The following is a 23,452-nucleotide window of genomic DNA, read 5'->3' on the forward strand; positions in this document are numbered from 1 at the left end:
GATCAGAGCAATCGAATTTATTGCTAAATGCGACACTGAATGCGAATAGAGCTTTAACGCGTAAAACGGCGACGAAGATCGGGGCTCGAATGATCGATGCGAATGACAGCTTGATTAGTGGAAATGGAGTTGACATCGATGAGGGAAGAGGATCGGCGAGGCTTAGGAGAAATCGCCGTTAATGGCGCGACCAAAGGATTTCCTGGCCGTTCCGCGTGCTTTTTACGAACTCGCTCGAGCATTCGCGCCCGATCGAATCAGGATTTTCAGCTTTACAACGATAGACGTGCTGCTTAGTTGCCTTTTTCCGTCGCCATCCATCTTTCGCGTGTCGTCGGCCTCGCGCCTCCCTCGCGTCTAATCTCATCTCTAAGCTCAATAATCTCCGTCCGCATTTCATCTAGTTGAACCATCATTTTTTTTCGACCATGTAACACGACTGGACCAGCCTAGCAACGTCAAACGTTAGCCTAATCTTCCCTATAGTCGTGAATGATGAATTATTCGGCGAAAATTCTCGTCGAATCCTACTTTGCCAGATCTGATGCTAGATGCACGCATATGTTTCTTCGCGCCTTTAAAAATCCAATGTGAAGAAATTTCAAAGAGCGTTCCATGTGATAAAAAATAATAATGAAAATTAGCAAGTTTCTTAATTTTTCTTTCCTCTGAGATTACATCTAAATGTAAGTATAATAAAAATAATTTAATGTGCAATCTCTCGCGAGCGGTTGAACTTCTGAAGAATGTTCCAGGGAATGCAATACTATATAATACACTCTATTGAATATGTGCGTGTGTGTGTGTGTGTGTGTGAGAGAGAGAGAGAAAGGGAGAATTTACATTCTATCAACATGAATCGCGTCAATGTAATTTCCAATATCGCGCAATGCTATCCGGCGAAGCTTAAACATGCGCATGGCAATTTAGGTGTATAGTGGCGCAATATCATACCACGATACGAAGGATACATCAAGCACGAAGTCATACACAAGTAAATATGTACTGACTGATGTAGAGGCAAAACTAACAAGCAGTATCGATTAGTCCGGGCGTCTTTATATATATATATATATATATATTGCGAGACGTCGTCTCTTCGGCTCAAAATTAATTCTCTTAGTGTGTCTGCTATTAATGGATGTTAAAGTACAAAATTCTTTTTAATTCTCGTACATTACTGCCTTTTTCAGTTAATTTATATACTTTATATACAATGTATTCGGTTTTTGAATGTGTATACATTGTTATTTTTTTTTTTAATAATAGAATTATAAAAAAATGTGTCGAATAAAAGTTACTTTTTGTTTAAAAAGATTTATATAATGATTTAAATAAAAATTTTTCATTTTCTTTTTTTTTTTAATATTGTCTATGACAGTTTTTATGGAAGATATTTTGTTTTTCCATTCATATATCTAAAAGCAATAGAAGTGATAATATCTTATGAATAATTATTGAAAATCTCATTTTTATTGCATATTATCGAATTTGTATTATTGAATTTGTGTCATGAAATACCTTACAAAATTATAGTGAGATAGATATATTATTTTATTTAAAAAAATAAAACCGTCATAAACAATTTATAAAAAAAAAAAAAAAAAAAAAAAAAAAAATTAAGATTAGTGTTTTAGTTATGATATAGATTTTCTTAAAATAACTTTTATATTTTAAATCTTTCTCAAATAACTCTATTATTTAAAGACATAACCGAGCGCATACACTCGAATCAAATATACTTTGTATATTATAAGTAATAATAATTGATGAAAAATATAAAAATTTTTTTAAAAATAAATTTATTTGCAAAATAAAATACTCTATTAGTACACCGAAAAACTTAATATAACAACATTGAGAGACAAAAGACAAAATATTATATCGTAGAGGGTACAACAAGCAACGATTCTTAACGTTATCTGATTATCGTCATCGGCGGGATGCGAAACCTAAAACTTGCCAGGAATCAGGGAATAAGGAGTTATATTATATATGGTAAATCCGGCACTTTGTGAAACTTGGAACTTTGGAGAAACCTCAAACATCTGGAAATATATACTAACCAGCATAGTCTCCGGAAAGTTATAGCAGAGAACGTTCAAACGATCTAATGATTATGAACCGTGTTCCCCTACTATACATAATACGTTACAATTTTGCTCTATCAAATTATTGTGTAACATAGAAACTATGTAATTGCTCTTTCCACAAAGAGGATTTAATCAGAGTATCAAATTTTTGTATTAATTATGATAATTTATACGATTAATATATAATGTATAAGGCTCGTCGCAATTTCATATTTCTCACGCTAATTCGAAAGATTTTTGATACTCGGTCACCGAGTATTTCCGCTTTGTCGATCGTGCAACGTATTTCCGGAGAGAAACTCTCTTCCGGCGAGAAAGTTTCGAGTTTCTCAAGTGTTTCGGTCTCCGCGAAATCTTGAAAACTTCTCTCTCGCGCGAACTTACCCATATTATTCGCTTGCAACGAGAATTTTAGCCTGGCTTTCCGCCGTAGCTGATGAAGCCGCTGTGATCACTTGATATGCGATTTCTCGCGAAGTGTGTAACGATTAGTGACAGAATGAGAGGAAAGAGGAGATAGCGAAGGGGTCAACCGTGAGCGTGATAATCGTGAGGAGATTGCGAATCCGGAGCAAAGGCGACGCACTCAACGGTTGGCTCGGGTTTTAAAGGGTGGGAAGGATATATAATATTTCAGAGTGGCGACAAGGAGCAAGCCACTGGCAAATTAATTAAATTCCTACAAGCTGCCTGGAGAAAGGCTAAGGAGTGTGAAGGGTGAGGGGGCATAAGGGGGAACGAGAGGCGGCGGCGACGGCGAAGCGAGGCCGACGAGGGTCCTGTGTATTCCGCTCGTGGGAATATTGTAATTAAGATATGCGCTTCTCTCTAGCCTCCATTTTCCTTCTCATGTGCAAGCCCCTTCGGACCAGGGTGCCGCGTCCATGATTTACGCTTCGCGGGACACGGTGTTGTCTGTTTCCACCGCATCTAAATTGCATCCTATTATAGAGACTCCAATGCCCTCGTTTCTTCTCTGGTGTGTCGAATCTTGAGAGTTATTACGCAATAATGGAATTCTCTCCCTTGATTCAGCATATGTTTCATCAAGAATAGCCGATTTCGTGACTTGCTCTATGCAAAGCAACCAGTGTGATGAGAGAACGTACAAGAATATAAAATTCAAATTGTAGCGCGAAGCCTAAAATGATTAATATTTTAATTTAAGAAAATTATTATTATACGAGCCGAATTTTCTATTCGATGCATACAATAATAAGCAAATACAGTCTAATGGAATAAAACGAAAAACAACAATAAAAATATATTTAAAACGCCAAAGAGAAATTCAATTTTTAATATCTTTAAAAAAAAATAAAAATAAAAATAAAAATAGAAATATGTGTACATTCAAAATAAAAATATATACATTTTATTAGGCGTGTATTTGCACATTAGCAATTTTATGAACAATCGATAGTTTTCATTACCTATTTCACAACGTGTCAAAGCTCGTCGCACATCACGGTGCCAAGTGAAAAATTCAACATGCCTCGATTTTCCAATCACGATCCGTAACGCATCGAGTTAAATTGATACTACAATGACGACTCTACGCACAAATCAGTTACGCGCTTCAAGATGGTTTGGTAATACAAGCTCGATCCCTTTCATCATCCCTTACAAGTAACGAGAGTCCTCGCTACAACTATGGAAAGCATTTCCGCCATAATTTTCGGCTTGCTCCTGATGTTACCGCTGTTCGTACAACTGCAGATGCTTGTCGTACGTGATCAAGATTAATTGATCGTAAATTGCACCTACGAATTGTTTTCGTCTAAGGATAGTAATGATTTATTGCGCCTCGGGAATATGTAGGTTAAATACCGCGATGGAGAAAACAAATCCCCGTGTTTGTAAAAGGACACAATGCATTAAAGAAGGAAAGTAATTGAAAAGAGTATCGCGTTCATTAATCATTTTCACCGCGTCTCTCCTGTGATATCGAAGTTAAAATGCGAAAGCGTTATCCCGCCTCTCGCGTCGGAAAAATTTATAACGTTATCACGAACATATATATTCTTTTTTTTTTTTTTTTTCAATACCTCGTGACGCGCAATATTGTGCATCGGATTTGAAATTTACAGCTACATCCTAGGAAGTTGCTCGCGACCCTCCGATGTTACTTGACAGAGAGTAGCACTCGCGATGTCCGGCTCGGCGAGCGTAATCTGGTGCAACACTATCCCAAGTTACCGGACCTGTTAAATTCCAATTCCAATTTCGAGTCCAGCATGATGATGTGGACCTCGCCGAGGACCGTCCTCTCGTTACCTGCTGTGCCACGTGTCGGAGAGCATCGGCATCAGTTTGTTAGAAACACGATACCGCTGGCGCGGCACTCGTCGTCCTATGTAGCGACGCAGATCGAACTTCCGGTGGTGGATATAACGTGCAACTACAATTCCTATCGCTACTCGACTTTGGAAGAGAACTTGAGGGAGCGATACGGCGCGAATTATCCTCCGGGCGAAGTGGTCTTGAATTATATCCAATTAAACACGCCGGATTCGCGAACGAGGCTCGGGAACGACGATATCGGGAACGATCTGCTGGATCTTTTCGAGGGCAACGATGCCGGCACATATTCACCGGTGTCCACGAAACTTGAGACGGAATATCTGAATCTTCTGGATCATTTCGTATTGAAGCGATCGGGGAGAGCACTGACCGCGGGCAAGTTCACCGAGACGCTTCCGCTCGCGGATGAAAGAAATGTTGAAGTGTCGTCTGTGTACGCTGGTACATCTAGCCAGTCTACCCTGAGAAGTTCGGTCGCTCAAGAGAAGGAATCCAGGTCGTCTAGCAATCAACGTTCTTCAAAAGGTACGAAACACGCGCGATTTTTTGCGCGGACGAGTTTTCTTCCGCGATCAGGTCAGTGTCTGATTTTAGCAAATTTTGATTCTTGATCGTTTATGAATCTATTATTCGCGTAAAGAATATATCTTAAGCTAGCACCGGACTATGCGCGTATTTGCAATTCGTGATTCATGAACGGTATCAAAAAATCTGATTGCTCGATTTTGTCGAATTTTTCATTTACATTATTCACAAATTAAAAATGAATCGCTTTGCTTTTAAAATTTCGATGCCATTATCTAATCGATAGATTGAGCTTCATAGCTTCATCAATTCTGGATTTTGCATGCAACCCAATTCAAGATAACGCGGGCCTCCAAAATTGAAAATCAAAAACGTTTTTAAAAATGTATGCTGTTTTTATAGGAATTTGAGATTCTAAATCCAAAAATAATCTCAGATTTGCTCCATCGCGTACAGTTATTTTACAATTTGCTTTAATGTTCTTATGTTGTAATATGCGACTGATTGAAATCAGTGGTAAAAAATTTATTTCGTGCCCAGTTATGAATATATTTATTTACAAAAACTATACAAAATTTGATTACTTACATCTTAATTTTAGTCAAAAGACTTAAAAAAAAACAATCCAAAAAAAGTTTAAAATCATTGAAAACAATCGCACTGGATGATCAGCGTCCACATGTAATCAAAATTGAGTGATAAATGAACTAATCAACTAACTGATGTGGCTTGGCAACTCAATACTTCTGAGTTTCTCAGAAGTTTTGAGTAATGTTTGGAAATCTGGCATTTTCTCGACCTCGATTTAAAAAAAAAAAAAAAAAAATATATATATATGATTTGTGAAATAACTATTTATATAATATGACATTTTTATTGCGCTTTTCGAGTTCGGTATTCAAGAATACATTAAAAATAGCTGAAAAATGTTTTTTTATCGCAGACCTGTATAATAATCGAGCTCTCGTGTACAGCAATTCGTCGTTACATTCTCGTCGTTACAACGGCGCGTCGCGTTCTCACCTGAATACTAATAGGCGGGCGTACAACGTTAAGGGGAGCGTGCATTTGGCTCGTCGTCATTCGAGGAATCGTCATCGTCCTTGCTCTGAATAGGGATCGGTAATGGATAGGATAACCATCCTCCTCGCAGGATAGCTCTCTAGGAAACGCGTCTATTTATCGATCGCCTCGGTGCATTGGAATATTCAATCCGTTTCTCAGAAAGCTGCGATTCGCGAGTACAAGGTGGCGCATCTCTTTCTGTCACCGACAACTCGGGTCATTTCTATCTCTTCTTTATTTCTTCGCGCCGAAGATCTCGCTAAAACGGCTTTATTTTATACAAAAGTAACAAGTAGCTTTCGATGTCGAATAATCTACTAATTCCTTACTAATTGGTCAAAATTATTAAATAGCGATCGGGTATATCTGTCAACCTGCTTTATTGATCCAATCTGATATATCGAAAATATAGAATATGTATATTTCTTTTAATAACAGACACTGAGAATCTCTACAAGAAGCTCCTTTTATATTCGAGAAAATCTGATAAATTAATTCGTATTTGAAAATTTTTGATACGATCATAATTATCTTTGCAATTCGCAGCATATAACGAATTAACACATTTTATTGCTCCTCACGCCTCGTAGGTAAGGGAATAATGATCCCAACCTGTCTAGGTATTGAATACGGCCAAGGCGGCGGCGCAAATAAACGTTCCAACAGCTCACAGAGAGAGTTTAGACGACAATGAGAAGCGTTCGATCGGCCAAATAGACGGTGATCCCATCTGTGAGCGCCAACCAACTGGCTATCTGTCATGAAGTCGAGAGAAAACACACAGAGAGAAATGGTAAGTTTAGTAGCAAGGAGATAGAAGTATAGTGTTCTGGCTGTGTGCTATTAGCTCTCTAAGTTAAGCCGGAAATTCCAGACCGGAAGCCGACCGGGGCTGCAGGTACGAAAGAGCATGGTCAGCGAGAACCCAGCTAAAGGCGGAACGTGGTAAGGATGAGAGCTCGAAGAGGATGCTGGCAGTGTGGAAGACAATAAAGAAGAGAGAATTTAGAAGTCTATTCTCGGATACGTACGCACGTGTTGGAGCAACTCGGAGTCGTTTGCTCGGCACTCTTCGGATTCGATTAATACGGCGGCTAATTAACTAATTTTGCAAGAAACTTTGATTGGGGAAATCTTGGAGTAAGCTCTTGTCTTGTGGCATATACGAAAACAGACGCTCATCCTAATTTTCCGCGACGACTAATGGACATTCCCAATTTGAGTTTTGATAATTTAGTCAGAATTCTCTGCTTTCGTAATCGCACTTTGGTTTATCTGACATTCAGGGAATGCCGATGATAACAATTGAGCAACTTGCAAATAAGGTACTCGAATCCTGAACTTTGAAATATCCGAATTAAGATTCTGCTATAATTTTACGAATAACTAATAATAATTTCAGATTTTTTAATACATATATTCATTTAATAAATTATTCGTATTCATATATTTTCATATCGATTTATGAATTGTTAATAATATATAGCTTTTTTATCAACGAAAATAAAATCAAATAGAATGGGAATAAGAGCAACGCGAGTATTTGAATTCGTAAAACGAGGTCTGATCGGATTTCTCGCAAAAAGAAGAAGACTCAGGAAAATATGCAGCAGCCGACAATAGGATTCCGCGACAAGTCGATTTGTCGTAGAGTCAAGTTCGCCGACACGTCATTTGTTGCTGTTACATTGTTGACACTCTTTTCCTCTCTCTCTCTCTCTCTCTCTCTCTCTCTCTCTCTCTCTCTTTCAATTTCTTTCTCCTTTTCCGTCGATGTCCACGACGAGCGATTCAGAAAGGATTTTCTTATGATGGAACGATAATAATGTCATGGTAATTTGAAGCCCTAACCGTGCGTTCGTATTCAAGATGCATATTAGACTTACACACAGAGTCTACTTGGAATAAGATATACTTTCGAGGTACACATATTCCGTGAATCACGTTATATGTATATTTATCTTGCATATAGCGTTGACAACTATTGAGATGACAATCTTCTCGCTGTAAAGTACAAATAAAATGTAAAATATAATCATCATTTATTTCCATCGTTATATTAAAAATTTATTATCATAATTCTCATTTTGAACGGAAAAACCTTTTTCTATAATAATAATTTGTACATATATAAAATATTATAAATTTTATTTTATATTTTATAGAGATTTATAAAGATTTAGTTCGTATACACAAAAAACAGATCTTCGAAAAGATGGGAAAGAAGTTTGGAGTAAATTAAAGATCGAAATTTACATTAATCGTTATTTTTACTCTTTACGGTATAATGAATAATCATTATATTATAATCAAATCAACTTAACTTTGTTGAATATGTTGACCCTTAAAGATATATTATTTTGAGAGACCTCTTTGTATATATATATATATATATATATATATATATATATATTTGTTCTTCTATTTACACACAAGGCTGCTAAAATAAAGTTATCGGTGCGTTATTTTTTTATTGTATTATATTTATCCAAGATTCTCTCGGTCGATGACATATTGAACAAGTGCGGGTCAAACGGCGGTGGCGTCAAGTGTGCGGAAAGATGGATAGGTTCTTTAGAATCGAGAAGAGAAGTCTATTACCGGGGAGTAGCGTCAAATTGACTACGTCCCGCTCTATCATTTATACGTGCCGCCAGATTATCAGATTTACAATTCGTTTCACAAAATCGAGAACACGACAAAAAGAAAAAAGAAAAAAGTAAACAATGACTAGGCAATTTTGCTATTTGATTATACACTTTACTCGTGTATTTTTACTGAAGTAAAGCTTCTTTTTTATAATCTTATTGCGCAGAGATTATTCTTATGGAGGAGAGATATTCTAGTGATTCATAAATAAAAAAATATTCCACCAGATGTATGGTATCTAGATATATATATATATTTGTAGAAATCATAATTTTGGTTAAAAACAAGGCAAGGATAGATCGTTGACTCCCACGAGGAGTCGGATGGAAATGTTGATGCGCGACTTTAAGTTGACTGCTTTTACCCCTGGCATTTATATTCATCGGTAACTTTGATTGTGCGCCATAGGAATTGAAAATGGTCCTCGAAACGAAGCAAGACGACAGTAAAACTTCCACAAGGATACTGAACGAAGAGAGAACAGGGGAAGAAAGAAGGAAAGAAAGGAAGAGAGAAAGAGAGAGAGAGAGAGAGAGAGAGAGATAGACGGATAGAGTGAAATAGGCAAATCCCATGGTACTCCATCGCGTTCTGGCAGCGAGTCTGCCAGACTCTAGGGAGAGAGTGGGCCTCTGTTATACCGGAGCTTTTATTTCCGAAGCATCGATCTCCATAAAGTTGCCGTCGCGAAATGAGTTCCTGCGGTCTTCTCGGAGTTACCCTAAAGCGCTTCGCACCTGTAGGAAATATCCGAAGTAACACGCGCGTGTATCTGGGCACAATTGCATTTAATTAAAGAATGCAATTTGGCCGGGCACACGTATACACACACAGTTGCTGGACACGTCAAACAGCGTCGCGTCCTTTATAGAAAACGAACTATACATACGTACATACATATGGTATATATTGTATATCGTTATATCGTCATTAATAGTTGAATTAACGAAAAGCGTATAAATACAGGATATCACGAATTATTTAATAATATTCTGAATAAAGATTCCTCGGCCCTATCGAATTTATCTTAATATTAAATAAAGCATGATTATATCAAATTAAAGAGTTATTAAAGAGATATTAAATTAAAGAGTTCTATTCCAGGTATAAGCAAGTATTTAATCATAAATAATATTCGACGATTATAGAATCGGAGATTAGTTGTTAATATAATAATAAGTTTATAATAATTAAACTAATTAGAATCGATAGTTTATTGATAGTCCCATTTTTCGATCTGCATAAGTTCAAATTTTTAAATAGTTTATATAAAATATAATTTTTATGTTAAAACTATATATAAAATTTTAACAATTTTTCAAATTTTGTATTGACTTTTACTTCGAGAATTTTTTTTTTATTTTTTTTTAATAAATCTTGTTGCTTTTAAGAACATTAATTAAATATACATATTATTAAAATGAACAATTCTCGTGGAATTCTCTCTTCTCTTTTTTCTCGTGCAAATTTCTCCTTAACACTGTTTCTCTCTCTCTCTCTCTCTCTCTCTCTCTCTCTCTCTCTCTTTTACTGGTTTTCGAGATAAATTTTTGTAGATCCCAGATACTGTGTACTTTATATACGGTTTACGGGATGTAACAGATAAGATGTTCAATATATTTCAGATTGGTGACTAGAACAGTGCATAGTCAAGTAATTCGAAGGAATGCGCCGGCTCTCTTTTCTGCTTCTCTGTAAGTATGTCTTGTTAACGCTATATTTACGAGTCGTTCATCATTCCCTCGAGATTAGTCAGCGCTAACTAAAATCGCACACGTATTTTCCTTCGCAAAGCGAGTATCTCTCCCCGGTCGGATTCTTCTCTCGTGTCTTCTGCGGCACGTGCGCACCTTGCTTCCTCTTCAACCTTCGTTACTTTAAATGATGTCCTTTTAATCTTTGCATTCTCACCTTCTCTCTTCAGGAAATTTATCCCACGATTTGTCGAGACTTTCAGTAACATCTTTCAACGTATCAAAAGTGCTTTGAAGCAAAGTCGGAAAAAGTCGAAGCGACAAGTGTCAATTTACTCGCTGTTAAAGCTTTTATGACGTTTAATATGTAGACACATATAAGAAAGGAGGGCTCTAAAGGAGAATCCTTGTCGTGATCGTTAAACAAAGAGATCTCTCTCTCTCTCTCTCTCTCTCTCTCTCTCTCTCTCTCTCTCTCTCTCTCTCTCTTTCTCGAGTGAGAGACACATTTCTGTTCTATTCCCATCCCATTACGATTCGCGCCGGTTCCTTCCGCTGTCTCGCCTTCTTCTGCGAGCATGCCAGGACGATTACGTTGTAGGACAACGGTAATGTGGGTGGACGGATACTTGGCCGTTTGAAATTGCAGCGAGATACATATAGGGTAGGCGGGCAGGTGGATATCTCGCGAACGCGCACAAACTGCAATCGAGAATCCCGTCGTTGTTGCTGTTATTGTTGCTGCTGAAGCAGTAAAGCAGAGTGTCATGGTGCTGGAAAATTGACGTAGCGAAACACGGTTCCTCGCTCGTGGATTGTCTCGTGTTGTCCCTTAGATTTAGATTTCGGGGCTTTAATCGTGCACGCGCGGCAATTTGTGCCGTTTCGCGAAAGAGTTTAGCGCGATTAAGTCTCGAGATTGAGAGAAAGTTTAGTGGGTGAAAAACGAAAATATTATACACGAATCTGAAAAGGAAATCGGTATAGAGAGATATATCGTTATATTTATATACGGATTAGGCATTATATCAGCCTGCCGAGTATTTCTATATCATCAGTATCTCAAAAATATCCTACGATATAAAACTAGATCGTCTTTTTATTTCAGACAATTAGATGAGGAGCAGCGTGTCATACCGTTGAACCATTTTTAAACAAAAAACAGATCCAAGATTTAAAAATACTGACGTACTGTTCAAACATTAATAAAAATATATGAAAATGCCCGCAAAAAAGAAAATTTAATATTTTTAACAGAAAAATTTCTAATGTTCATCAATTTTTTATACCGCTAGAGTAGCCACGTGACAATGGCTTGGTAGACTAATCCTTAATTTCTAGATATAAGATTCGAAATTAAAGTAGGATACACATATATATGCGACGAAAATATATGCTTGGACGTTGGAAATATTTTTATCGAGAAAAAGTACAATATTTTTGAACAAATATATTTGTTCAAAAAGGATTTGAATTGAAATCAACTTCAAAAGAGAGGGATTTTATACGGGTGATGCATTATGCAGTATGAGTGTGCAGTGACGTCCCCGCGGAGCAACTACATTAATCCTTTACGTGAATGACTCTCAAGCTCGGGATACGTATTTGTAGATGTATTGTATACGTACATTCTCGATTCCTTCGAGACATTTGCATTGCTCGGGTTGAGATTCACCGAGAGAAATCACAACGAGCAATGCATTTCGAACAAATGCATTGCGCGCGAAATCCATGGTAACGATATGTAATCGTTAAATGAGCTGGAGGAACGAAATAATTTGTCGAAAGCACACAATTTATCCATTGCGGAAAGTGGTGAAATTAGTCCGCCTCGGTTAAGTTGGCAAAATAAATCAACGTGTCAGCTAACTGTTATGTAACTCGTTGACATAAATTAGTTATACGTATTAACATAGATAAATTACCCCGAAACGCTTATTCGCGTACAAGGATGTCCGGCGTATTGTCGATTGCGACTGGCGAAGAGAGGTAGTTTCCTGTGAAAAGTAAAGCAGGATATATCGTTTTAATTATGATCGATGAAAGCCCGTTCCGACGTTATAGAACGAAAACTCCCGAAATTTCACTTGTCGTCATTTAACTGCCTGTCACACTTGTATCTTTGATAAGCAATACGTATCGAGAAAGAACCAACGGATAGAGTGTCTCGCAAAATTGAAGGATAATAGCATCGATAGAGGACTGATCTTTTTTTTCTCTATCTCTCTCTCTCTCTCTTTTTCTTTTTCGCAAAACAACTTATCGGAGAAGCCGTTTAACGGTTCGTTACAAGAGAGCTCCTTCGCACTTTATCTCGTTTGAGTCTCTCTGACGTGAGCAACGGAGTAGTGGAGTTCAAGGGGATTTCCCGGTACGTGGGAATCATTCCGAAAACGGCAGACGGATCGCGAACGGAATATCCCCGTTGTCGATGCCGGACTCAAACTTGTCGTGGTCCTAAACTGTAACAAAAGCTGTAAAAGGGAGATCCGATTCTTTTCTCGGCGAAGAAAACTTTTGCTCAAAAGATAAATTTCTAACATTCTTTAAAAAAAATTCCTAAATATTATTATATCAACTTTTCATACGCTGCTAGAGTAGACTGTGCCTTTAATTAGTACGAATGAAAGAAAATTTCTTACCGGACCCACGTGTCAATGACATCCGAACAGTGTCGCGTGACATTCGCGAGAAATGCATCTCCGTAAATATTATATAGCGCGTATCCGTTCGTGCTCGTCGGAGCGACGGCCTGGGGAAAATTTCGCGGTCCTATTACCCTTTTCGCGTGGCACGCTAATTAGTACCGCGGAAAGGTAGCGGTGGACTTCGTTAGGGAGTTAGGCTCTATCTACATTCGTGTATTCGTGTTCGCGGCGCATTATACCGCAGGATTTGTAAAACGAATCCGTATATTACATTGGTCGTATTCGTACCATCTCGACGCGACTTAAAACTGGCAATTGCCCTTTTTTTTTTTTTTATTCCGTCCGTATCTCGAAGCAACTTTTATCGAGACGGAACGGTTGATAATTAGGGGTAGTTTTACATAGTAGTCTTTTTTAGTAGTTACGAGCGCGCGAAATTTGCAGGAATTTGTGTGTGACAATTTTACATAACTGAAGAAATAGAGAATATAGTATTAAAAGAAAAAGAAAGAGAGAGAAAGCGAGTCGTGCAGTCGTACTCGAAGTGTATATCGGATGGGTAAGGAATTCGGCGAGAGAAGAAAGAAGCAAGCGTTGACGGAGGCGAGACAAAGGTTTTCTCATGGAAAAACACGTCCTCACCTATTTCCCAAGCGGAGGAAGTTTCTTTGTGTCTTCAAATTAAGTTAGACCATGTGAAAGACGTATCCTCGAACTTTTTCCTCTTTTCGTTCGCCCTTTTTCATCCACCTATCTTATCTTCGTCTTCGAGTCCTTCCACCTGTCTCGACTCTACTTCATAAAGGCGAAACTTACGTCTCTCGGTCGCACTTTATAAGGAGGTACTTTATTTAGTAAGCCGTTACACAGAAATATATCCACAGAGCTCGCTAGCAATGGAAGAAAAGAATAACGTATTAACAAAAATCAATATATTCATATCTTTGCTTATGCGATTCTTAATCTTCGTAATCTTTTTCTTTTTTAAACAATATTTCAAGTGTTTTTATTTATTATTATTTACTCGAAACTTTTCTATATTAAGCTTAGCTTATCTCAGACGACGCGACTCTTCTTATCGAGGAGAAGAAAACGTTTCTATCCCGAGTAATTTTGACGGAAAGAAGTGTTCGTCGAGATCCTATCGATTATCGAGATAAAGCAATGGCGCGCTGAGTGCAGTTTAAATACGACCTATCTTGTAAATATATCGAAATTGCGCGTACCTGGCAGAGATTGTCGTCGCAAGGGATAAACGTTCGCCATCGAGCGTTAAAACCGAAAATCGACATCGGGGGAGACTGTCATAACCGATTCTCGCTACTAATCTAAGGACTCAGGTTGGCGAGTCGATAGAAAAGTCGGCGAGAGCAACGTCATTGTGAAAAGCAGTAATGGCGACGGAAGCGGCAATGACCCGTGCAAAACGCGGTGGGAGTGACGGGACTTTTGCACGGCAATCAGGGTAAAGCGCAAACTATTCAAGTTGCGGGCTTTCACCGTCGACTCGCAAGCTCCAATCTTTCTCTTTCCTCTCTCTCTCTCTCTCTCTCTTTCTCGTCGCCCTTTTTCTTCGCGTTCATCCGTCCCGTTTTCTTTCCCTCCGTTTCTCTCTCGCCCATCGATTCCCTTTCTCGCCGACATTTTCCCTCCTCGCAGAATTTTCCTTCTTCATCGTTTCTGTTTCTTTTCGAGCCTTCCGCACTGTATACAAAGTGGAAACACTAAATTGGAAACCGTGGCTTTGTCGGCGCTATTGCGGCTTCTTCTTTCCGCCGACCCGGTTTCACCCTATGTGTTTGTGCGTGTGTATATATATATATATGTATATGTATGTGTGTTGCGTTTCGTTGACTTTTTTTCTCTCCTCTTCACTTTTGCCTTTTTTGTTTCTGCAGTGCGGAGGACCGTTACTCTTGCACCGAGAAGCGACGATTCGCCTTGACGTCGCGAGGACAGGCCACCCTTACGGTTGACACTGGGTGGCCAGATTTATTGAACGCGCCCTGTTCCTGAGGCAGTCAGTTCTTTCTCACCGGCTACAATTGAATTTAAAATCTCGAGAAAGACTCTTCTTAAAATCTCTGGACAAGATATCTTATTGTCATAAAAATCGAAGACGAACAGACGTTGCGAGTATGTTATATTTTAAATGATCAGCATAATTCTCTCAAGAAATTAACATTACGCAATGTAGCCAATGTCCGCGATAATAATGCGGTTCAAATATCCAAGTTTATAGGTAAATTTTGCTGGTGCATTATGCGCAAAGTCCCTTGGGTACTTTGGTCTTACCGCAACATTCTCCTGAAACCTGTAAATGGCCATGCTAAAATGTCCACTCGTGTGGACGCTGGAGAAGTTTATGCACGGTTAGAGAATCGTGTGCACATGGTCATGCGAAGATTTTGAAAAATATTTTCCTCTACGTCGGAATATTCCTTTAATAATATCGCAGAATATTAAATCTTTCGTATAATTTAATAAATCTCACAAATCTTAGACATCGGAAATAACTCAATTATTACGTCAAAAATTATAATTCTACTGAAATGTATATATATATATATACATATAAGTAATTTTATTCAATTCTTAAAGTAAATATTGGATTTTCATACTACTATATAATTCCTTATATATTTCTGTAATAAGAAGAAACAACATTAAAGAGTTATTTAATGTCCATCGGATCGACAACTTTTAATTGCGATCGCCCCTCCCATTGAACGGGTACGTGATAGGATTATTCCCATCTAACTTACTCATCGGTTCCCATCGCGAACGAGTGTAGATGGCTATCGGGTAGATGTAATATATGTGGAGGTCGATCCACCTGGAATTAATTAAGATTGTTCCGCAAACGTCGATTACTATCGTTTAGAAATCGCCGATAAGGGACATCGTTACCTACGGTATCTACCTAGATAACTGTCGGAATATCGTGAAATTTATCTGACCGTTTCTTGCTTCTAGTTCGGGGCATGATATGCGAACAGTCCGATAGGATATTACGTGAAATCATCCGTAATATAATTTTAGTCTTGTCATCTAACTAATTTGCGAATAAAATATTTTCTAAAGTTCTTTTTTTTGCTTTCCAAACGTTGTGTATGAGCGATTTCTTATAATATTTCTTATAATATTATATAAAAGAGTATGAAAGAGAAGAGTGTGAAATAGAATGTAATTAAAATTTAGAAAAAAATATTTATAAAAAGATTATATATATATATATATACAATACATATAGAGAAATATATTGAGAATGTATAAAAAAATATATCTATGCCTAACTGAAGAAAATTGTGATATTTTCGTCACGTCACGTAAGGCGTTGCATTCTGTGGTAAATCTCTACGGTTCGCCAACATTTTACATTTTACGGTCTGTCGGTATCGATCGACAAAAAGCTGGCACGCGAGATAAGAAATCCACGATTCGATCTCCAGGATTAGCGGGCCGGGACTGTTTAACTGTTTGGACAGTCGGTAGCGGGAAGTTTGTAGGAGAGAGCGAGAGTTGAGATTAGGGATAACCGAAACTATCAATAGAGCCGGGGCAACCTAGCCACTGGCTTGTTGTCGGACGGTCGCTAACTTGCTGTTGCGCTATAAGTACTTTAGTTAACGCAGCCAGTGTATACATGTATACATAGCGCAAGCGTACAGCTTACTTGTAGGATTGTTTGTACCGAGTGACGTTACACGCCGGTAACTGCTGTAATTATTATTACCCGTGTAATGAGCAGAGAGTCGCATAATTCACTCTACTAATTACTATCAAGAGTTATCAGTAATCAACGAAACCAGTGGCAACGCGAAAAGTTTATACTGGCAAAAGAGAAGAGTCTGGTTAAGTGAAAAAGCGTTCGAATAATCTGACAGAGATGAAGAAATTGTATATGAAAATATTTAAGATCAAGATAATTCGGGAATGAAGTTGAAAAATCAAAAATATGTGGTTTTTGGAATCCCTCCCTTTTCGATATAAGAGATATATCTTTGCTTTTCTCTATGAAAAAAAAAAAAAAAGAAACATGTCTAATAACTTAAAGAATATTTTTATATTATAGCATAAATCTTTATGTGAGATTACATAGGCCTTTTGACATCTCGCTCCAAAATTCCAAATCCTCGAAATATTCCTTATCCTAAATGTCAATCGTCACGTTACAAGGCTCCGCTTCTCGGACATTGCAAAAATAACGGGCACGTTATTGAGCACGTTGCGAAATAGCAAATGCGCCGCGGCAGAACGCTCAGCGGTAAATCACTCAGCAGTTGCAAAGTTGTTCAACTGAACGTGACCGATGTGTGCCCGTACACACGGAGCTCGCGCGATGGTGCCGAGTTTGCCGGCTGCTGAATTGTACGTTGCGTTAGATTTAGTTAGCATAAAGGGTGAGTTCCATTTAACGTACTGAGTACGGGATAAGACCGTAATGATACTGTGTGTAGAACTTTTGCCACCCGAATTAACCCTGGTTATATTATCGCTCTCGAACAATAACAACTTTATGTATATAATTTATGCCACGAGGTTGTAGAGAATTTGGGTTTGGTAAAACGTTTGTCTCTCTTTCTCCTCTCCTTTTGTCTAAATTCATCTAATAAGAATTATTAAAATTAACGATGAAAATTAATTCTATAAAAGTTACAATTTAAAAAAGGATTTTGTTCTTTCTTCGTATTCTATTGTAATATATATATATATTTGCTCCGCTAAAGTATATTTTTTAACAAATATAACGAGAGAATTTTTTTCTCCTTTGTTCTCTCAATCTCTTATGCGCATCACATTGCAAACTATAGAAATATATTCACGCAGAATATACGGTCAGGTTTATTCGACGAACTTTCCTCACATGAATTAGTTTGCGAAAAAAACTTGCTAATTCCAGAATTAAGTTCCGTTGGACCGCACTGTAGACAAGTACCGTTCGCTCTTTTATCCCCGTAAAAGTAAACGTAGAATAGAAGATCGACGTTTCTCCGCGTGTGGTCGATTAAACTGACCGGGCTTTTCAGCGGCAACCGGTAGTCGAGCCCTCTCTTCGGTAAATACGTTTTGATTTCGTTTTTGGTTCCACCACCGTCTGAAAGATCCAGACCAGCCTCCGAGGTCTCGTCGCGGAATATCTCGACGAGAAAATTGAGAAGACGCCGTAAGGCATAGCTATGAGACATATTGGAATTCCAGAATTCACTATCTTATCCCTCGCATCTCCCCCTCCCCTCCCTCGTCACTGTCTCTCTTTTCCTTCCTCCGTAGATTTTTCGTTTTCTTCTTTACGCTGGAAAATACTTGCACCCCCGCAGTCTGTTTCGGAACTGGGGCAACCCCCGAAGATGTCGTCGTACGTGATTGAATATCGATTATGTGTCGAGTCTCCGCCTAGGTATCCATGCTTAGTCGAGGACGTAGCTCCGAGGACGACAAGGATCGGGAAAAGAGAGAGATTGGGAGGCGAACGAGCCGTGAACTTGCTTCTCATTCACGTTTTCTGGGATCTTAACGGCGTAGTCGAGCCGCGCCTTTCTTGATCGACTGGATCAGGTTTTTGCGCGGCAGAGACTGCAGTTTGCTATGCCGTCACTTGATTCCCGGTTACTGCGAACCGGCAATTTAAAACCTGAAACCTTTATTTACTCAGTCGCGATTATCGAGCGGTGGTTGAACATTCTTTGCATAACGCGACTTTAGAGAAATTAATATAATTCGATTTATCAACACGATTCTCATTTAACAGTCCGTCAAAATTTTTAAGAATTTGAGAACTGAAGTATAGTTGGCTGCTTTAAGAATCCAATATTTGTTCATTGCTCGTTTCTGTTCTGTTGAAATCTCGCGTTGATCAACTCGACGTCACGTTAACGTTAACAAAAATTTTCCTCCGCCGATTCGTCATCGAATAATGCAAAATTAATAACGCCAAATCATCTCTCAGTTTTTTTAGCCATTAATATTCCATTTCTAGTATCTGCTCTTGTCATGGAAGTATGATATAATACGCGAGTAAAACATTATATCCCTGGCATTTTCTTCCATTAATAAAACAAAAAAATATCCGATCAATTTTCTTCTCTTCTCGTTGAATTGTCGTACAATTGGCAGACGGACAGTCTGTTTTCATTTACGACATTTTGTATTTGTTTCTCTATTTTTTTCCGATAGCTGCACGTGTTTTTCCCCTTCTTGTTATTTCCTATGTCGCACCATGCAAACACGCTGAAAGGAGGACTAGATAAAACACGATTCTACCCACATGGAGCCTCGAGGTAGGCGCAACTGCAAAGGAAAATATTGACTTTTCCGTGAAAGTCGCTCAGGAATCTGCGCCTGCTATACTTATACGTGAGCTAAAATGCGTGACGGTTCCAGTTTTGCATTTACTCTTTATCGCATAGTACAAAGAGAAGAAAGAGTCGAGAAAATCGAAAGAAAAGCGAGGGAAGAGAAAAAAAGAGAGAGGGAGAGAAAGAATCTCTTTTTGGAATTGACGTTTAATTGCGCGATAATATGATGCAAATATTATCTAAATTTATATTATTCTTCTCATATCTTCTCTTTTTAAATTTGATATTAAAATTGTGTTTCAGTTTTACACGAATGATCGAATCGTTCAACAATTCCTATGTTTTAAATTCATAAATTCGTCTGCACTATTTATCCAGCAGTATTATTATCATATAATTTCTTTTATTTTACCGCATTGTGATTTTTCTACCGTTCTTCCCTCACCTGATAAACCAAACGGGGAGATTTTATCTCCTCAATTATTTATATAATAATGCTGTAACGGATTCATCCTCGATAACTGGCATCTCCTGTTTTAATCATGGATTCTGTTATACAGAGTGATTCAAAAATCCTATTCTTTTCACAGATTCATCAGAGTTTTAAATAAACTTTTCATACGATTTTCATAAGATTAACACGCGCGCGAAAATTAGATTAGATATTATTCTCTTAATTTACAATCGAATATTTCACTAAGCAACAATTTTTTATAAATTTTTTCAATAAGATCGATTTTGAGTAAATTGAAGAATAAAGTTTTCATTAACAATTTTTATTTCTACAAAGTATAATTAAAATATTAGCGTAATAAAACAACTGTTATCTTTTTTAAATTAAAATTTTGGTATTTATTTTCATTTAAAGAAAGCGCGTGACATTTCTGAAGCATTCTGTATATATAGATATCGCTCATGATTCTTAATCATTTCTCGCTTCATCTTTACTTTCCTGATTTGGTTCTCGCTAAATTTCATAGATTTTCCCAGTCGCACCCCCTTCGTAATCTCGTTTAAGACTTCCCTCGTGACTTTCGCGTATTAATTTGCATTTTTCTCTATAGAAACATCGTTCTTTGACCACAATCAACTATGAAGCAGAATTCCGAAATAACGATCGTCGCGATTTTTTAAAGAATATTTATACCTAAAAAGCAAGATATATATATATATATATATACGATATATCCTCGGCGACAAAATATTAAAAAAAAAGTTATATCTCAAAAAAATTTGCCAATCTATACGCGCTGCTATGCGTTCACGCTTCGCAATTTATGCAAATTTCCGATATCGATATCGCGATCGCGGAAATTACACTAATCATAGGGAGGCGCATAAACTTGGGAGAGCAAATAAAGCAAGTGGAGAAACTGCGTGCTCGGTGTAAGAGATCAGACGGGGATGATAAAGAGGCGCGGTAAGTACGAATCGAGCACCACCTCCTCAACCCTCTCCTTTGCCGTCGATGACGAGAGGATATAAGACGGGGGAGGCGTCGGTACGAGGTTCCGTAAGTCCCGTCCGACTGGAAATAAGAAATGTCATTAAAGTTTCTCTCCCCGATCCTGCGTGTCGATCCTTTTTCCTCGATCGCTCTTGCTCAACCCCTACTCCTCCCCTCCCCCCCCCTCTCCCCTCTTTTTCTCTCCCGTTCTCCTTTTACTTCTTCTGATTATTCGTTATTCTTCAAGAAGGGGGACGGAGAGGTGACGGCGGTGGCTCTGGTAGTTATCTGCATTGGAAATTCAGGGAGGAGGGTAGATTGGTTAAGGTGGTGACCGCCAACGCGCGGGAGATACTCCTTTTCTCTTTAAAGAGAAGTCTCCCCTTTTTCCTTTAATTTCTTCCACTTCTCACCGCGCGAGCGAAAGAGTTCCTAATTGCGAGCTCCGATTGGTTATTCCGAGCGATACCGCTTTTGTTGCCGACAGGATAGACAAGGTACGAGGGTTCGACGAAGTACGGTGCTTGAGTACCCTTTCTTTTAGCCGTTTTCGCGCTTTTCTTTCTCCTCAGCTTCGCACGTGCACCGACTGCGGCCCGAATATCCGGCCATGAATATTGCGCAATCCTTTGGAAAACTTCGTTACGGGTTGTATCTTTAACCTTCTCTCTCTCTCTCTCTCTCTCTCTCTCTCTCTCTCTCTCTCTCTCTCTCCCTTTCTCTCTTCCCCCGGAAAATGTATTATCGAATAGATAAAATATGGATAGCCCCGAACAACGAATTTATGCAAAGGTTCCGTTGCTCTTTAAACGAGACTCGCTTGATTCTATACTCGGCAGAAATTCGTCGGCTTAATTATAAACCAAATCATTGATCTTGGTAGACCGAACTCTTTGTCGCGGTTCTCACTTGCAAATTATATTGCTTTTAAATTGACAAAGCGAGTTTGAAAAGATGTCAAGGGAAGTATAAATATCTTGTAGAACTTGAAATAAAATTGATATCTCCGAATTGTCGCCCGATGAGAGACTTTGCTCGCGGGCGAGTTTAATTCTCGCGTATTGAGAATCACGTATAAAGTCGCGCGACAGTGTAAATAATTTGATTCATCCCCCGTAGTCGCATCTTCGCCACGGCGTCTGCACGTCTCCCCCGCGATGTCGTTCAACCCCGCATCCCGCGCGGGGGACTGCTCTTCTTATTTCCGCATCTAATAATCCGACGTACGTGGCCGTCGTCCGTCTCGCGACGAGCTGAGAAACGCAACAGGACATGCCGGTAGAATTCGTTCCTCGTAATACGGCACGATCCTATGAATAATAATGTTTACTTCGCCGGGATGTACAGAAAAGGGGGGGTTGCGCGCACACACCCCGTCCTAGCTGATTGCGTCAAATGAAGCGACACGGAATCCTGCTGCCGCTGTAGTACGTCGGATAAATCCGCGAACGCCGGTATTGAGTTATCCTTAAGACTTCTTTCGCCTTTACCGTTCCCACGCTATATTGTGCCGTCGCCATCGATAGCGTTACCGCGAGCGGTAACGTTAGAGAATAAGGGAAGGTAGTGCAAGGGATATATATCGGAGTGAAAAATTTTCTACGACAATTTTTATCTATTTCTAATAGTTTTTCGGATACATGAAACGAAACATAGAGAATCGCAGTTACGTGTAATATTTGGAAAAAAATCGCTGGAAGCAATGCGCAGCTGAGAGCGACCCATCTCTACAATGTTACGATTCTCTAAACCATCTATAGGATGAATGCGGTGTCACGATTAATTTCGGAAATCGGAGTGGGTTTCAGTCGCGGTATGATAATTATAATTTGTTGTCGAATAGCAATAGCATGTACCAATCTCTCGTCTGATAGTGTCGAAAGAGAGAGAGAGAGAGAGAGAAAGAGACAGAGACAGAGAAATGAACACCAACACGCAGATGAATACGAAGGGGTGGATGCATCGGACGAATCACGGCCTCCGCGCGAGCGGGCGATTCCGTTTCGTTAAGCAATTCCGACGCGTTGCGTCCGATAACATGCGTATCCCGGGATGCGCGTTGTCCCTCTCCCCCAATCTCTCTCTCTCTCTCTCTCTCTCTCTCTCCCACCGCTAACCCGCTCCCGCTTATCCTCCATTCTCTCATAACGAACGAATTTATTCGCGCGCGAGTTTACGCGGGCAGCGTTCGTATGGAAAATTTACACGGCGGAATGGGGGGATGTAACGCGGCGAACGGAGCCCAGATAGGGCGAATACGCCGACTTTGCAGAATTTCGGTTTCCCTTTTGCGACGACTTTTTCCAAGCCCCTTCGGGTCGGCTTTATCTACGAACGGTACACTTCGTTACACCAAACGATGAGAGGGGGGGGGGGATAGGGAAGGGGAAACGTCGTCATTCTTCAAAATGTCCTTATATACACGAGTGCAGAGATGCGGTTATTTTTTACATTTTTACAAATATCAGGGAAAGTATGCGTCCTTTAACAAAAAGTGCCGTTTCTGTTTCGGCACCCGGTACACGCGCGTACCCTCAATAATATTTGATGCGTCTGGTGTATCTACTTATGCGTACGCTGTTTATGCGCTGTCAATACCGGGGGCTATCCGGGCGCCCGTTTAATGCCAATGTGGTATTAATATGGTGTTGTGAACTAAACCAGGGATTAATCTAGTCTCGACCATAATATCCCTATAATATTCATATTTCTTTTTCTCACAGATATTTCG

The 23,452-nt window shown here is 38.9% G+C and overlaps 1 protein-coding gene across 1 annotated transcript; it reads left to right on the forward strand.

The window, feature by feature from the left end:
- Positions 1–3,743: 3,743 nt before the first annotated feature.
- On the forward strand, positions 3,744–6,678 carry LOC138936987 (uncharacterized). The gene is made up of 3 exons (XM_070302826.1): positions 3,744–3,818; positions 4,181–4,919; positions 6,605–6,678. The coding sequence occupies exons 1-3, from the start codon at positions 3,744–3,746 to the stop codon at positions 6,676–6,678; spliced, it is 888 nt and encodes a 295-aa protein (XP_070158927.1).
- The last annotated feature ends 16,774 nt before the right edge of the window (positions 6,679–23,452 follow it).

Source organism: Polyergus mexicanus, unplaced genomic scaffold (assembly GCF_030449975.1).
Source record: "Polyergus mexicanus isolate NDT 795.1 unplaced genomic scaffold, iyPolMexi1.0 SCAF_10, whole genome shotgun sequence".
Taxonomy (NCBI): domain Eukaryota; kingdom Metazoa; phylum Arthropoda; class Insecta; order Hymenoptera; family Formicidae; genus Polyergus; species Polyergus mexicanus.

What these genes read in the sequence shown, in the direction of transcription:
- LOC138936987 (XM_070302826.1), top strand. Translation starts at nt 3,744, where the DNA reads ATGGAAAGCATTTCCGCCATAATTTTCGGCTTGCTCCTGATGTTACCG. An exon ending in TACAACTGCAGATGCTTGTC is followed by an intron (nt 3,819 to 4,180) that starts GTACGTGATCAA and finishes TGAAATTTACAG; the next exon opens with CTACATCCTAGGAAGTTGCT. An exon ending in CAATCAACGTTCTTCAAAAG is followed by an intron (nt 4,920 to 6,604) that starts GTACGAAACACG and finishes CAACCTGTCTAG; the next exon opens with GTATTGAATACGGCCAAGGC.